Here is a 17,134-nt window from a genome sequence, read left to right on the forward strand (position 1 = left end):
CTTTAAAAGCTTCAAATTGGCTTTCACAAATCTCTCACAAACAAAAACTTTATCTTTGAATATTGCATCAGATCTCCATCTCTTTCACATACTTTCTGCATATTAAACCATATCTCACCTACAACCAAATATCCTACTGTGTTTTGTAAGATTTACTTTGGTGCCTGGAGGGCTAATCTCTACTGTACCAAGGCATATTTGGTATCAGGTACTCCACCATATAATTAATATATACACTCCATCTCCGATCTTCACTGTGACCATTGCTGTATATATAGCTAACAGCAGTCATCAGCTGTCACAGAAAGTCAGGTAAATTTGACTGTCTCCGTTATTCAGATATTATAATACTACATATGCTCGCCCCTTCGGCCCTTCTCTCCCTCTCCCTCTCTGGAGTTATTGTAATCTCTCCCTCCCTCCTCTCTAGTGATCATTTTATCATAGACCAGCTCGGCTTTATGTACATGATCATCTTATGCTCTCCCCCTCTCCCCCCTCCTTCTCCCTCCTCTCTAGTGATCATTTTATTATTGACCAGCTCGGCTTTACATGATCATCTTATGCTCTCCCTCCCTCTCTCCCCCTCCCTCTCTCGCTCCTCATCTCCCTCCCTCCCTCGCTCCCTCTCTCGCTCCCCATCTCTCTCTCCCTCTCCCCCTCTCCCTCCCTCTCCCCCCCCCCCCCCCCCTCTCTCCCCCTCCCTCCCTCCTCTCTAGTGATCATTTTATTATAGACCAGCTCGGCTTTATGGACATGATCATCTTATGCTCTCCCCCTCTCCCTCTCCCTCCCTCTCTCTCTCTCTCTTTCTCTCCCCCCCCCCCCCCCCAATTCCTCCCTCCCTCCATTTTGAAATTGTTTTATCTATTTAATAATAATAGATTTCTACCTGAACAAATATATTGTCATCAGGCTACTGGAAAAAAAAGAGATTGCCATCATTCTTTGAATTACTGGGTAAAAAATATGTCAGAGGCAAACCTGAATGTCGACTATGAAGCTCAGAGTTTACTAGTTTTTACTGGCGATGCCTCACCGCGTCGCGCATTGTCCCGGATGATTGTGCTCTTGCACTCAATTTCAAAATTCAGATCTGAAGCTGAGAGAAGTTACACCAGTATCGATGACACTAATGTAGAAGATGATGAAGTAAGTCCTATAGAAAATAGTGCAACTTCTCATTCCTTTATATAAAACATTTCCTTTTAATGAAGTCTTTTTATTCAATTCGATCATCCTTGTAGTCCTTCATTACATATTTTAACAGAAATTATAATGTCTAAGCTGCAGGATGTTTAATACAATGATCAATCTTTGTCTATTTATACGTTAACTTATTTGAGCAAAAAGCATTCATTCATGACTATTGATTCAAGAATTCTTGTATAATGTTTGATGTAAAATAATCTCGAATATAAATTTTTTTACCAGGGACAGCCAGAACTCACTGTTCTTGTTGATGGTTCATCTGCACAAGACAATAGCCTCGGTAGCAATAAGGACCGGCTTGATTCAGAAGTTACCTCACAAACCTCGCGGGGTGATAGTCATCATGGCATTGAGCTCCTGACTCAATTTAAAATTAGTGAGATTTCTGTCACCACACATATCGCATCCGGGAATGCCTCAACTGTTCCTTCAGTGCTGCCAAAGAGCCAACAGGACAAACTACAACGTAGCCAAACAAAGAAAATAACTCAAATCATGAAGGAAAGGGATTTAAAGACATTCAATAGTTTTGGAGGCATCGACGGAGTTGCAGATGCATTGAGTACTGACCTGGTCAAGGGACTTCATGACAAGGATGATATTTGTCGTAGAAAAATGGAAATAGACTCTCAAAAGCAGTTCCCTGAAAGCTGTTTCTTTCCCTTACTGATAGATACATGCAAAAGTTCTACAACGATTCTTCTTCTTGTGGTTGCAGTACTGTCTCTTGCCTTTGGATTACAGGAAGAAGGTCCAGAGACCGGCTGGCATGATGGAGCCATTTTATTTCTCATGATTACTGTGCTGGTTCTGTTAACTTCGTTATGCAGATATAATCATGAAAAAAAATTGCTTAGGAGGTTGAGGAAGCAAGGTGCTCCAATGAAGACTGTTCATGTAACTAGGGGAGAATGTAATCAGCCCATCAGTATCTCAGATCTTGTACGTGGTGATATAGTTTTGCTTGAGAGAGGATATGAAGTTCCGTGTGATGGTTTCTATATAGATGGTAAATCACTAGAAGTGGATGCTGGATCACAGTCCATAATTGATGACAAGAATCCGTTTCTGTTTTATGGTTCAAGGGTAATCAATGGCAGTGGCAGGATGGTTGTGGCATCTGTGGGCACGACCACAGTTTGGGATAACCTGATGAAGACTAATTCGAGAGATAAAAAGTCTATTGTAGAAGCTCATCTTGACAAGTTAATGAAAGGAATCCATATCTTTGGTCTCCTAATAACTATCCTCATGTTTACAGCATCCTTCCTGCGGTTTGTATTAAAGAAACCAGATGAAGCAAATGGGTACCGGTCAGAAGTCAAGGATAAACCAACCTCGATCAGAATTATATGTAATACCATTGAGAAAATAGTCACAGAACCAAAGGGCACAGCTAGAACCTTAAGAAGTCTATTAGGTATCTCACTGGTTGGAATAATGGAAAATGTGCCAATGGTTGTTTCAATTGCTATCACTCTATGGAATGACAAGGTTCTGTCAGATAAAGCTACCTGCCATGATTTGCTAGCGTGCATTAAGTCATCATCAGTCACTCGTATCTGCACTGACAAAATTGGTGGGTTAACCGAACAGCAGATGGAAGTTAGTATGGTTTCTGTTGGATGTGATGTTATAAGTGACAGCTCTAGTCTTTCCCCGAAAGTACTTGAAGCACTTTGCGAAGGTATTGGCACATCAGTTTTCACATCTGCAGATGCTTGTCATGTAATGGAGGCATCACTCTGTCTTTGGGCTAATGATGCCATTGGGCTTATGAGTAACAATTTGAAAACAAACTGGGAACTTCTGCAGTGGACAGAATCAGATGCGAGTAAGAACTCTTGTGGAGTATTGATTAAGAAAACTGAAGAAGATGTTATGCGTCTGCATTGGAAGGGACCTGTCGGGGAAATTTTGGCCAAATGTTCCCTTTGCTATGATAAGGAAGGGAATCTACATGAAATGAACACTCAGAAAAGGCTGGATTTTGAGCGTGTTAATAAAGATATGCTGGACAAACAATTGAAAACAGTTGCACTTGCTTGTAGACCCGCTTTTGCCCGTAGGCTGGAAGGAAATGACTTAAATTTAATAGGACTGATTGGTTTAAAAGATTCAAGTAAAGAAACTACCAATATGGCAATTGCACTTGCTTTTAGCGAAGGTAGTATAAGGACTATACTTGTTTCAGCAGATGATGTTTCTTCACTCGAACCAATTGCAGTTCAACATGGGTTGCTCAAACAGGCATCAAACCTGGTGCTTAAAGGTGAAGATTTTCAAAAATTAACCAAGGCTGAGAGGATGGAGAAAATAGATCAAATTTGCGTTCTGGGAAATTGTCTTCCAGCTGATAAGCAGTCTTTTGTGAAATGCTTAAAGGACAGAGGAGAGGTGGTTGCGATGGTTGGAATGCAAACAACTGATGCTCCAGCACTAAGAGAATGTGACATAGGGGTGGCTTTGGGGACCTGGAACTCAGCAATAGCTAGAGAAAGTTCTGACATAACTATCTGGAATGAGGGTCTATGTTTCTTATTTGACGTGATCATTTGTGGAAGATGGGTTTATGGGAAGTTGCAGAAGTTTATTCAAGTGCTGCTTATTATGACAGTTTCCAGCTTACTGCTAAACTTCGTTGGAGTAGTTTCCACGGGAGATGCCCCAATGACAGCAGTTCAAGTTTTTGGACTAAATTTGCTCATGACATTTATAGATGGCATGGCACTGTTGGGATCACCACAAGCCAGGAGACAGTGTTATGAGTCCACAGATGGACCTACAGGCTCTCTTATAACCATGGCTATGATAAGAAACGTAATTGCTCAATCATCATACCAGATTACAATTCTAATGACTCTGCAGCAAAAAGGGCATCTAATTGAAGGCACCACTAAGAAATCAATCCAATCCATGATCTTCAATAGCCTAATCATGTGCCAGGCTTTCAACCTGTTCAATGCTAGAGAGCTACAGAACAAAAACTTTTTCAAAGGTATTATCCATGACTTCTGGTTTTTGTGTGCTATGGCTATTTACAGTTTTCTGCACATATTATATTTTGCCATTGGATATAGACTAGCCAAAGACGCACGTCTTGATTATAGATTATGGGAAGGATGTTTTCTCATCGGTATTGTTTCATGGCTGTTTGATTGGATTTGGAAAGTCCTACTTCCTTCTAGTAGGATAGAGTGTTTTACTGGCTGGCTTATCAATTGCACTGGAAAATGCAAAATGACCGTACTAAAGAAAGGTTGGTGGTTAGTGAAGGGAGGGTGTTTACACTCTGAATCTTTACCACCAGAAACCAATTCTAATCTTCATGACCCCCTCATCAACACCTTAGACTCTTTAAGCACCCCGAATCCATATGAAACATTAGTGTAACAAACATATGTATTTGTGAGTGTTAGTGTTAGAGAGATCATAGCAGCATAGGACTACAGGGCATTGGTAGCTTTATTTGTTTTGCCCTTTTTAAGCAACATGTATATATGTAGTTATTTCACAATTTGTTTACCATGTTCCATTTGGACTTCAGTGACCTGTACAGAATCTTATATTTCAAGATAATATTCCATTTTACCTTTACACTTTTACTCGGGCAGAATAAGTTACATTAAACGGATAGCTACAAAATTTATTTTTAAATAAAAATTTAGCAAAAGTTAATCTTATTTTTAATATCTATTCTAGACACCTTAAAACATATGCTTAAAGGTCTTAGTAGACTATATCATTTAAAATGGAGAGAGCATTAAGTTTTATATTTGAACACTGCAGCAGCTCATTTTTTAGAGTTACTTATATTGATAACAAAAACTTAACTTTGTTAATATGAAGTTTAGTTGAGAAATATTTTATTTATTTAGTAGTGTGGCTTTACTGGTTTACTTAAAATTAAAAAATTTAGACTCTCTTTCACTTCAAAGCAATGTCTTCCTTTCTGGGGGTTGTGGTTAGCCTATCTTTTAGGATAATGCTCAGATTTCAGTGTCCTATATAATTTCAAGACTTTGAGCCTGTTTGTGTGGCTTTAAAGCAGGTTTTAAGTTATTTTCGTCTAAACTGAAAAATGTTTGTTTGATAAATCAGAAGCCGGCTTAAAATTAAACTTAAAGCCATAATTTAGTTTGAGATACTTTTTCCGGTGACTTAATTTTTTAAAACTTTTTTGACAAAAGTTACCAATAAGCCATAAATTATTCATAAATCACCTTTATTTTTTATTATATTTTTAATAACCCTTAAGTCATTAATAAGTCAAAATTACCCAAACAAACATTTTAAACTCGTAACTTATCACATTAAGTAGCGTTAAGTCATAAGTTACAGTTTTGACCTCAATCAAACGGGCTCTTTAACCAAGTACTATGCTGCTATGATCTCAAGTACTAATAAAGCCGCAAATATAGCTTACATACGAATTTAGTAGTGACAACAGTTCAAATCAGCCAAGATTAAGGAACTTAACTAGTTCAGCCACTTGTTGCATACCCAAAGATAAGCATGTTAGGTTCATTCATCTTGTTCATTAGCCAAAGTCTATCAATAATCATACTCATGTCTACCTAAATTAGAGATTATGCTTGTAATAGATCATGCAAACAAGACTAAAGCACTAGAGCATGCTAATCCTAACATCTCTGTTATATAAGCTAGTTTATAGTTTGCTAATCACAAAATAATGACAGAAGAAGAAAAACAAAATGACACAAGTTTTATGATTAGCATTATAATTATAACAAAAAATTAAGAATAAGGAGGGTAAGAATAAGGTTGAGTGCCATAATTGCATTTCAGATATTGATTAAGAGAAAATTATGGACATGCTGTACATTAATTTGTAGCACTTGCCTGACTAGAAATAGAAAGCTTCACATTTTTGAGCAGCCATTGATGAGTTGAGAAATGAGAAGAGAATGCATTATTCTTTGAAGAGAATGAGAGATGAGACAATTTGTTTACTCGAATTCTGTTGACTTAGTCCGAGTCAAAGTCTCTCTTTTTTGGCATCTTCTTATACGGTTATTAAATTTTACAAAGGCTGCATTTTAATTATTGGCTGTTTAGAATTGAGATGCATTTTCTGTCTTCTGAATTATATACTGGGATGGGAACATGACAAATATTTTAATATTTTTGAAAAATATATATTTTATAAAAATATTAAAATACTTGTGGAGAATCGAAAAAATGTATATAATAAACTGAACAAAAGAATAGCCAATTTCATAAATACGGGTGAATGATACTTGGAAATTTTGATCAGTTTTTATAATCTTTCCTCAATCTCGTGGAATAGTATAGATTTTAGATAGGTAAGGCTATTAAGAAAAAGTGTAATTTAGTGAAGAAATATAAGAAATGTGAGTGAAATAATATGATCAACTAATATTTAATATATAAAATGAGTGTATTAAATTTAAATAATGAATGTAGTTAAAATTTCATATTTATATAATTTTTTTATTTTAAAATTGTGGTTATAATTAAGCGGGATGTCTAAGATAATGAAGGGGAGGAGTATTTCACGTGTTTGAAAACAGCGCGTGCATGTTACGCACGAATTCTTATATTGTTTTGTACGCATATGATTTAGAAACGTGGAGCCACTGCCACAAGGCACAAGTGATGGTATTGAATTTTTTTTTTTTCATTTGAAATTTCTTATTTATTTTGCTTTGAATTAAAACCATTTTATTTTGATTCTGATTTTATTTCAGTTCAAGTAATATTTATCAAAAATGTTTTTATCTCGTTCTTTTAGTTATATCTATGTCTTCCTAGTTTTATTATGATTTTTCATATTTTATTTCGGTTTTGTAAATGATAATAGTTTTACACGAACATTGTATGTTTAAATTATTTTTTTTTGGAAGAAAAAAATGGGCCAAAATGATATAATGTTCACCGTTTGATTTGTACGCAAAGTGATTGATTATAACCATCTTTGTCCTTTTAATTTTGCTAGAGGGATTGGTACGAGCTTAATCGATATTTGACAAATCATCATGAAATTTTGAAAGCGAGACATGAAAGTTGAAAAACATACGGGGGATCACAGATTCACAATGACACCAAACAATTTTGAAGTTTCTATCACTTTTTCTCCCGGTGGAGATATACCTTTCTCCTAGGCTAGTGATAAAAGAATCTAAGATTTTACTACTGATGTTACATTAAACGAGTTATTTTTTTATCACGATGAAAATCCGAATTTAGAGCCCACTTAATGGTTGGAGCATGATTAATTGGACTTTTCCCATATTTTGAGGTAATTTCGTTAACAATGTGATTTTTAGAGTTCAATCAAGATGAGCATTATATTTGTATTACGATTCATTGGATTAGTTGAATACTTCTTGCAAAAACAAATTATAACTTCTGATGTTATGGACGACTCACACTCATATTATAACATGAAACAAAGAATATTAGACACATCAAATGAATTTAATTTATCACGTAATGTATTTTTAAGAACTTTAGATAATGTCTCTTAAAACTAACAAATATTGACTATATATGACTGATATTTTCTCTATTTTAGATGATCAATTTCTGCACATTAGATTTTAAAATAATTTTTTGTGAAGTTAAAAAGTTTTAAGTCGGATGTAGTCAAGTCACATATATGCTATATGTTAACAAGTTTACAAGAGTCTAGTGCAAATTCAAGATACCTTATAAGGTGGAGTCATCGACCAGTGTTATGGTCTACAACAAAGTTCTTTTTATTATTTATAGCGTAAAGTCTTCTACCCCAAACTCTCAAAATTAAAGTCAGGAAAGTTGTTTATAAACTGTCATGAATTCTTCTACGACAAACTCATAATAAGCTTATAGGGAAGTAGTGAAGTGGGATTGTCGACAAGAAAATATAATCTATCATAAAGTGATTTATTAACAAGTCATAGATATAATTGTCAAGCCAAGATTACAATAAAATGGAGTTACGATGTGAACACTTAGAATTATTTTAAATATACTCAATTAGAAATATGGGGATAACACAAATAACATTAGTATAATTACACAATTATAATTATTAATAATTGGACAGGTGTTAAGCCTACATAATAACTTGGAGCACACATTGATAAGAATAACTAGGATGTAGTAGGGACAAGACAAAGCAATAGAAAGATGTTGTAATCTGTGGTAGTGATTTTCATAGCTAGAAAATGACAAATTTTTGCTGTATAATCTATTAGGTTTTTATCAACATATTCTTATTTCATTACTTTTATAATAATTATAAATATATATTTTTAGATTTATACTCATTAACGAGACACAATGACCAACTGTAAGTTAGACACAAGAGATAATATTGTTCAGTCTCCCGACTGTTAAGACACAATATTGTCAAAACTTCCCAACTATTAAACAAGTGTTATTGACGGGATTGTAATTTATAATTTTGATAAAATATAAAAAAGTTTATATATAAATTGTCATGATCCGAGTGTTAATTCATTCAATTACAAAACATCGATCTGATGAATGATAACCATATTACATAATATTTGTTTTTCAAACGTATATCACAAATACACATGTGTACCCATATATATCTATGTACAAAATAAATAAGTTTACTAACAACATAATGCATAAATTTTATTACGAAATGTAAGAACTTCAATGTTTTGAATACTTTTTAAACGAGTCAAAATTGAAAAATGCCACACAAATAGTTATAACACTGACTTAATTTGATGCCTAGAAAATGGAAGAAAATTTATATAATATTTATATTTCAAACATATATCACAACTGAAACAGACATATATTAGGGGTGGCAATATCGGACACGACCTAAACCTCGACTCAGTCTGTAAACCGATTTACTCGGAAAAAACCCGAAAGTGACCCGAAAATCATTCGATTGACCCGATATGAACAAGTAATGATCCAAAATTAGAATTTCATTTATGAAATCTTAAATTTTCAGTTTTATTCAACTTTAAGTGTTTTTAGCTGACCCGAAATCGACTGGATTACTGACATGATCATGACCTGTTACTCGAAATTACTGTCCCAGTGTACCCATACATATCCTTGTACTCCCTCTGTCCATTGAATTGTATACAATTTTCTTTTTGGGACGTCCTATCAATTATATACATACTAAAAATTAGTAAATTTTTATAATATAAAAACTTAACTACACCCACTATTTTCTTCCACGGCACCCACTTTATACCTTAAATATTAGTAGGTCCTACCACTTTACTCACACTACACTCATTTTACACATTAAAATATTAATCGTTTCCACCACTTCACCCACTTTTCGTCACTAAATTACATTTTTTTTAATCTCCGTACTACTCCCCAGATGTTAACTACTCATCGGGACTGAGGGAGTACAAATTAAATAAATTTATTAACAAAGTATGCATAAATTTCACTTGAGAAACGTAAAAACCTCAATTTTTTGAACACCTTTTAGATGGTCAAAATTGAAAAAAGCTACACAAATAGCTCTAACACCGACTTAATGTGATGCATAGAAAATGGAAGGAAATATAAATCCTTGTGTATTAATTCAAATAAAAAAGTTAAATTTGGAAAGTCACCATCTTCCATCTCCCATTTGCATTCTTACATGAGAGGATAGCCAAAGACCACTCCTCTCACCATTTATATAAATATACATACAATCTATACACACAACACAGGCATCATATCATATCCTCTCTAGTGCCTAGATGTAAAATCCACCTTCTCACACTACTTTGTTCCCTTCTTTTCTTTGTTAAAATATAATAAAATTTATATCTATAGTATTCAATATTACTGATTTTCAAGTACAAAATACAGATAACAAAAGGGGTTCTTCTAGCCCTCTTCTCAACTTATGCATCTCTGATCTTCGATTTTATCCGTTTTTCTCATCTGGGTCATTGAAATTGGTAATCTACAGCTTAAATTTAAGGCCTTTGATTGTTTTTTGTGAGTAAAGAATTGGTTTTTATTAGTGAAATTGTAAAGCCGATGCTTTTCTTGATTTTTGTGAGTTTTGGTGTTGTGGGTTGATTAGTGATGGATCGGTTGAAGATTTATAGTCATCTAGTTAATCCAAGATCGCCCATTTGGAATTGAATTATAAGAATTGGGTTGGTTTTTGTATGATGGTTTGATGAAAGATGGTGCTCTTTGATTTAATCTACATTACGAGGTTTTGAAATGAATGTGTATTTGTTGATGAACAGATGAGTTCAGTTTTTTCTGAAATTGTTGAATAAGGTGAACTCGACTGAGTTTGGATTTGTTTTGGTCTGCTTGTTAGGATTTAAGTAGATCTGTTATATGCTGTTTATTTGCCCCATGATCAGTCGCGATTCTGGAAACAAGTTATGAGTGCTTGCTTCCGAGATTGTCATTTTGTGTATGTTTATAGTTTTTCGTTGGAATACAAACTAGTTTGGCCAGCAAACATCAGACTGGTGATTGTATTACTGAGACGGGCAATTTGTAGTACTGTGAGAATTCAGTTTTTTGAGTGCTTATACTGTGAAGTATTTTTATGTTAAGTAAGTTGTCTTTGACTGAATGATTAAATTTTATTGTGCAGAATGGCAATGGAAACTGGAAAGCTTTTCATTGGCGGAATTTCTTGGGACACCAATGAAGATAGTTTGAAAGAGTACTTTCAAACATTTGGAGAAGTTGTTGAAGCTGTGATAATGAAGGATAGAGCAACAGGCCGAGCCCGTGGGTTTGGTTTTGTTGTATTTGCTGATGCTGCAGTTGCGGAAAGAGTTGTCAAGGCGAAGCACATGATTGATGGCAGAACTGTAAGTTGCACATTGAAATTTGTATAACATTTTGCTTAGGTGTCACTGCAAATTAAGAAATGATTTTCAGCACACAGGAATTTTTTTATACAACTAATTATGTGCTGCAATTGTGATACGATATTGGTAGTTAAATGATTTTGCTGGCAAATTTTTGTTTATGAATAAAATATATGTAGACCGAGTTGTTATCTCTTTTTGCTAAATAGTCTTAGTTAATATTACTGATTTACTAATTGAGTAGACTCTCTTGTAACTGAAAGCACCAGCTTAGAATAAGATATGTGGTGTTTCTTCTGAAATCAAGTGATCGGCAAGCTTTAAGAAAGAAAATCACAATGCACATGGAACCTTGATGTATATTTGACTGAGAAGTGAAGCAGCTTACTCTATAAAGATATACCATAACTGAATGTTTTGCTATGGTAACAATTGCTGCCTAGAACCTTGACAAGAGCAGTAAGGCATTATGTGCATTATTCTATGAATAATGTACACAATTACAATCAACTGCATATGCATGTCAAGGTACGTGCTAGCCTGATAGCACATAGTGTATATTACTAAGACGGTCGAGACAACATCAGGGCCACCCACGGAGTACAAAGTATGCAATTGAGTTGAATGCTGCTCCAGTTATATTTTAATTGGAATTTTAAAAGGAAATGAAGTTATGGTTTTTAATTCCTAATTTATAAGTAGCGAATGTTGAAGTTCTGTCTGAATAATGTCGAATATTAAATGATTCATGCTAACTATGAGTGAGTTTTTAATCACTGAGCTTAAAAGATGAGTAGAGTTGCATGCTGAGTTCTTTTACACTGGACATGAAAATGCACACTTTTTATCCAGTCACGTGGCTTTATTTTTCTTCTAATCCCACTTATTACCAACATCACGTAGTTAAAGTTCTTTCAGTGGACAACACTCCTTGATGATCTGTAACCATAATCCAGCATTTTATTACTTGTTTTACCCTCAGGTAGAAGCAAAAAAGGCGGTGCCTAGGGATGATCAACAGACTCCCACCAGAATTAGTGGCAGCATTCAAGGGTCTCCAAGTCCTGCTCGCACGGCCCGCACAAAAAAGATATTTGTGGGAGGCTTAGCATCCACAGTTACGGAAAATGAGTTCAAAAAGTACTTTGATCAATTTGGGTGTATCACAGATGTTGTGGTGATGTATGATCACAACACCCAAAGGCCTAGAGGTTTTGGATTCATTACATTTGATTCAGAGGAAGCTGTGGACAGAGTCCTTCTCAGAACATTTCATGAACTCAATGGTAAAATGGTTGAGGTCAAGCGTGCTGTTCCCAAAGAGTTATCCCCAGGGTCAATAAAGAACCAATTAGGCGGACCAAACTATGGAGTAAGCAGAGTCAGTGATTTGCTTAGTGCCTACACTCAGAGATTTAATCAGAGCCCAATTGGAAGCTATGGACTGAGATTGGATGGTAGGTTTAGTCCAGTTTCTGTTGGTAGGAGTGTTTATCCTCCAATCGGTTCTGGTTATGGTATTGGACCAAATCTTGAGCCCGGTTTTGGTTCAAATTTTGAGGGTGCTGGACAGTTATCTAATATTAGCTATGGTCGTGGTCCAAATCCTATGCAGAATGGGAGTCCAAACAGGTTTAGTAGCGCAGTTGGGTATGGAGTAGGTAGCAGTGGTTATGGCATAAGTTCAATTAGCAGGAACACATTGGGGAACGGTAGTGTTACTTATGCTAAAAGTCCTACAAACTCTGGCCCTTTTACGGGTACTGGAGTTGGAAATACTGGGCTTCTCAGTGCATTTGGCAATATTGAAGCTATTTGGGGTTCACCTCCCATCTCAGTTCAAGGAGGAGGAATGGCTTCTGCTTTGAGCAGCGGAGGCAGTTTAAATTTTGATAGTGCTGACAGCAGTCTTGAGTTGGGCCCGATAGGTTATGCCAGGAACACAAGCAGCAATGTTGCTCCAACATCTTCTATGTATGCTGCTGCTGCTAGTAGTAATGAGGGGGATTTTGGGAATTTCCCTGGTGGGGGTTTATTTTATGGTGATCCAGCCTGGCGATCATCATCCCCAGAGCTTGATGGTTTTGGCCTGTTTGCCAGCGAACTCCGCAATGCCGTTTCTGATGTTACCCCTAGAGATGCTGTTCATTATGCTGAAGGATATAGTGTTAATAATAGATCAACAAGAGGTACTTTCCCTTTCTTTTTTTCTTTCTTTCTTCATTCTTCTTTTCCTTTCCCTTGCAATTCAGAACTTTTAACGTACAAGATCTAAAGGTACATGCCCTTTCTTTTCTTTCTATAGCTTTCCTTTTTTATTTACAGTTCCATCAGTTATGTGCATGAGGTATGCCCGCTGTTTTTCTGCTGTAGTTCGAACCAATGATGCTTAGTGATCAAATTTACTGTCTTTATCTAATAATATAGTTCCTTGATGCTTCCTCTGAGTACTTTGTATTATGTTTAGACTTTAGAGTACTTAATATACATATTAGGTTTAAAACCCAACACCCATTTAAAAAGTTAGACGTCTAACATGGTATAGGTTTGGGTATACTGTATACATACTGAGATATTTTAATAATTATTTCCCAATTTTGGGGACACAGCTATAAAATTTTATATCCCAAATTTGGACCCACAGATTTCATTGTAACAGTCATTCTTGAACTTCTTGCCCTTATGTGATAATGAGTGTCATGACTTGGTAGTTTGGTGCAAACTACAAATCTATTGGAGCTTATAGAGAAAAATAATGTTTCTTTTATGCGTACATTGAATAGAAATATATTAATATAAGCATGCTTTGTCAATGTATTGTTTATTAATGCTTTTTCTGTATTATTTGGATTGTTTTTAGGCCCCATAAACAGACCAATATAATCCAATTTTTAAGTACCAATGTAAATAGGTATGATCTCCATAATATTACCCCTATTAAACTCTTTGTTTATATATATTCAGGCACAATAAATCAACAAAAAAAATGATCACACACACACATAGGGGCTTACTCCACTAGAAACTAAATTAGCCTAGAAACTAGAAACTAGTCCTTGACCAGTTTTTCATCACTGTTCTTAACTACAAAAATCACTCATTTGTATATTAAAAATCACTAATTTATATATGTAAAATCTGACAAATATAGATATATAAATACACATATATACAACGTATATCATCATCATCATCTTCAATAATACTACATTGATGAAACTCTCGGCATCATTATCAACCCATTCCACTACTGACGCCTTCACTTACAACCATAATTTGCCTATCACCATTTGTCATCATAACCTGCCACTACTAATGACTATCTACCATCATCACACACCTCATCCGGTTATTTGCTACCATCATAGACCTTCTACAAGATTACAACTATAATTAATCATCAATAATCGACCACCAATGTCAATCATAAGTAAATTTTCTCAATATATTAAAAATAAAAACTGATGAATATACTGTATAAAATAGTGATTAACAACATAGAAACTAGTGATATATGCGGTTATAAACAGTGATTCAAGGAATCGTTTCTAGTTTCTAGAATAAAATTGGTTTCTATTTGATCACTTGCCTATATATATATATTTCTTATTGGGGATATAGTTGAATTTAACTCATTTTACAAACAAAAGAATAGCTAATATTTGAAGTAACAATATTTCTCTAAAAGAGCTAATTACATTAAAGATAGGGAGTAGGGAGTACTCAGTCGCTTGTTTGTTTTGAATATAATTAGACAATATAGAGTATTTCTTGTGTTTGCATATCAATTAATACTCAAAAAATATCTTCATGTAACTTTAAGGTGTCCAAATATTTAATTATCTGTGCATATTATTTTCCATGTGTATAGTGAGTGTACAAAATGCAGCAGTTGTTAATTATACATAAAAGCAGTTTACTATTGACAACAAAATCATCATTATGCTGTAACGTTGAACGTATTCAGTACTTCCGTTTACTTGATCAATAACTTGCATAAGCCAGCACTGACCAGCACTTAATATGAGTTGGTAATTTAATGTTGACAAAACAGCTACTTAGGCTCTAATGTAAAAGGTATTTCTGTACTTTTCTTGATATCAAATTTATTGCACTAAAGAGAACTAAATATGAATTAGCTTTTGCAACACAATCACTTTTTCCAATAATTGTATAGGTGTTTCTGTAATTTTATTTTTTCGACCCAATAAATTCAATAAGCCAGCACTAAATAATATTTGAGAAATTTATGTGCATGTTCCTGCCCTTTTTAGATAAAATCAATAAATTTTACATGATATCTTTTAATTTTGTATGTCTCTGTTGCAACCTGATTGATTCATTGAATAAGATTTAATATTTCTAAGTTTGCTGCTATAATTAGGCACAAGAGTGTTTCTAAAGTGTTATAATTTTCTCTTGTCTTCTATTTACTTTAAATCATTTATTCAAGCATGTTGACTATATAAAAGGGATTTGCTATCATTGTACTCAGTACTTTCTTGTTTTTTGTTTGATCAGGGATGGCTGCATAGGACGATTATTATAGTGACAGAAGGTTATGTGGGTGAAAATCAGGTAAATAAGACTTGCAGGACTTTGGTATTGTAGATCAAACATGTAATCACTTATTAGTAAACTAATCTATCATGTTGAATTGTCTGGTTGGATATTTTACCTGCTCGATGCAGAATGTGAGCATTGGGCTGTGAATGTGAAAAATAATAAATGTCGTTTCTACTTCGGCATCGGTGTTTTTGTTAAATTTTATTTATTACATTTCTTTTATCGGATTGATTTACTAATCACATGTATTTGTGGAACATCACTTAATATAGTACAATGTTGCATCCAATATTTTACGTACTGTGAGAGAAGATGAAATTTGGTAGAGCTTCACAGGATAAGAAGAAAAGGGATAAAATTGATTGAACTATTTTAACCAATGTAGGTTGAATGAGGCGCGAAAGAACATAGAGGACGGGTTAAATTGTTTGAATTTTTTTAACAATTAGATACTGAAGGACTGAAGAAAAAGCACATGTAACGAATAATAGAAGGTTGGTGGCAAGAGGAGACTAGACTGGTGGATAAAGAACTCTAAGATGAAATATATAGGAGAAGAAAAATCTGAAAATCACGCAAAAGTAATGGTGTCTTAATCTCTAAATGCCATGGCTATTGCTCTAATATTCATAGCTGCTATGTACCACAGATATTGATTACCCTGCTTTATGTGTAACGAGTATGACTACGTTCCAATCATATCATAAAATGCATACTTATATAATTGCATTGGTTAACGAGCGTGCTAATATATATATGAACAACCTAGTTGTCATTGTTTGATTACTGAATTTATTGATTATAAAGAGTGTCATATTTGAAAAGGGCCTTGTGGACATTACAATTGGACTGCCTCTGTACAATACTATACTTTTATCCATATCTAATGTTCTACACTAGCAAATTAAGTTAGTACATGTGCTTCGAATGCTATTTCCTATTATAATATAATCTTGTCAACTTTTGATACTTTGAATCCTCTTAAGATTATTGAGTATTCGACAAGTAATTATTATTTTCTGTTTAAGAAATACACATAGTTATTATCCATATATTGTGTAAAATTTTCTTGATAAAAATTTGGAATCAATTTTGCAGGAAACATGTGAAGTAGGCATTTGAGTGTGCAGCCCATTGAGAGGAGAAGTACATTTGATTAGAAGAGCTGATTGGAACATCTGTTTGTCTGTGAGAAGCATTTTGCAGAAGGTTTCCATAAGCCTTAAGCTTGAGTTTTTTCTTATATAGAGTTATTTCATGGAATTTAATTAAAATGTAAATTACGATTGCGAAGGTGACGCAACAATACATAAAAGATGAAAAAAAATATTAGAGAAGAACTTTATTAAAATTTTACATACTTTTTACAATGCTGTAATGTCCAGCAAAGTTGCTGAATATTGTTTAGTATTTTGTTACGTTTATCGGAAGTTCTTACTGGTAGATCTAGAGATAAATATTGTTGATTTCTTATTTTCTTTTTACATGTGTTCGGTTTTAGATTAATTATTGTTGGGGGTGGGTTGGTTCATCAAGTATAG

The 17,134-nt window shown here is 34.3% G+C and overlaps 2 protein-coding genes across 3 annotated transcripts; both read left to right on the plus strand.

Annotated features, from left to right (window-relative positions):
- Positions 1–969: 969 nt before the first annotated feature.
- Positions 970–7,473, plus strand: LOC108203077 (calcium-transporting ATPase 12, plasma membrane-type-like). Of its 2 annotated transcripts, XM_064084642.1 has the most exons (3): positions 970–1,152; positions 1,435–4,210; positions 7,193–7,473. In XM_064084642.1, the coding sequence occupies exons 1-3, from the start codon at positions 970–972 to the stop codon at positions 7,210–7,212; spliced, it is 2,979 nt and encodes a 992-aa protein (XP_063940712.1). In that variant the 3' UTR covers positions 7,213–7,473. The 2 variants fall into 2 exon arrangements, with proteins under 2 accessions (XP_063940712.1, XP_063940711.1); XM_064084641.1 differs by lacking the exon at positions 7,193–7,473 and having other exon boundaries at positions 1,435–4,809.
- A 2,319-nt stretch (positions 7,474–9,792) lies between these two features.
- LOC108203053 (heterogeneous nuclear ribonucleoprotein 1) lies at positions 9,793–17,066 on the plus strand. Its single transcript, XM_017371762.2, has 5 exons — positions 9,793–10,142; positions 10,805–11,027; positions 12,010–13,216; positions 15,549–15,605; positions 16,692–17,066. The coding sequence occupies exons 2-4, from the start codon at positions 10,806–10,808 to the stop codon at positions 15,560–15,562; spliced, it is 1,443 nt and encodes a 480-aa protein (XP_017227251.1). The 5' UTR covers positions 9,793–10,142; position 10,805; the 3' UTR covers positions 15,563–15,605; positions 16,692–17,066.
- The last annotated feature ends 68 nt before the right edge of the window (positions 17,067–17,134 follow it).

The sequence above is a fragment of the Daucus carota genome, chromosome 9, assembly GCF_001625215.2.
Source record: "Daucus carota subsp. sativus chromosome 9, DH1 v3.0, whole genome shotgun sequence".
Classification (NCBI taxonomy): Eukaryota; Viridiplantae; Streptophyta; class Magnoliopsida; order Apiales; family Apiaceae; genus Daucus; species Daucus carota.

What these genes read in the sequence shown, in the direction of transcription:
- LOC108203077 (XM_064084641.1), top strand. Translation starts at nt 970, where the DNA reads ATGTCAGAGGCAAACCTGAATGTCGACTATGAAGCTCAGAGTTTACTA. An exon ending in CTAATGTAGAAGATGATGAA is followed by an intron (nt 1,153 to 1,434) that starts GTAAGTCCTATA and finishes TTTTTTTACCAG; the next exon opens with GGACAGCCAGAACTCACTGT.
- LOC108203053 (XM_017371762.2), top strand. Translation starts at nt 10,806, where the DNA reads ATGGCAATGGAAACTGGAAAGCTTTTCATTGGCGGAATTTCTTGGGAC. An exon ending in ACATGATTGATGGCAGAACT is followed by an intron (nt 11,028 to 12,009) that starts GTAAGTTGCACA and finishes TTTTACCCTCAG; the next exon opens with GTAGAAGCAAAAAAGGCGGT.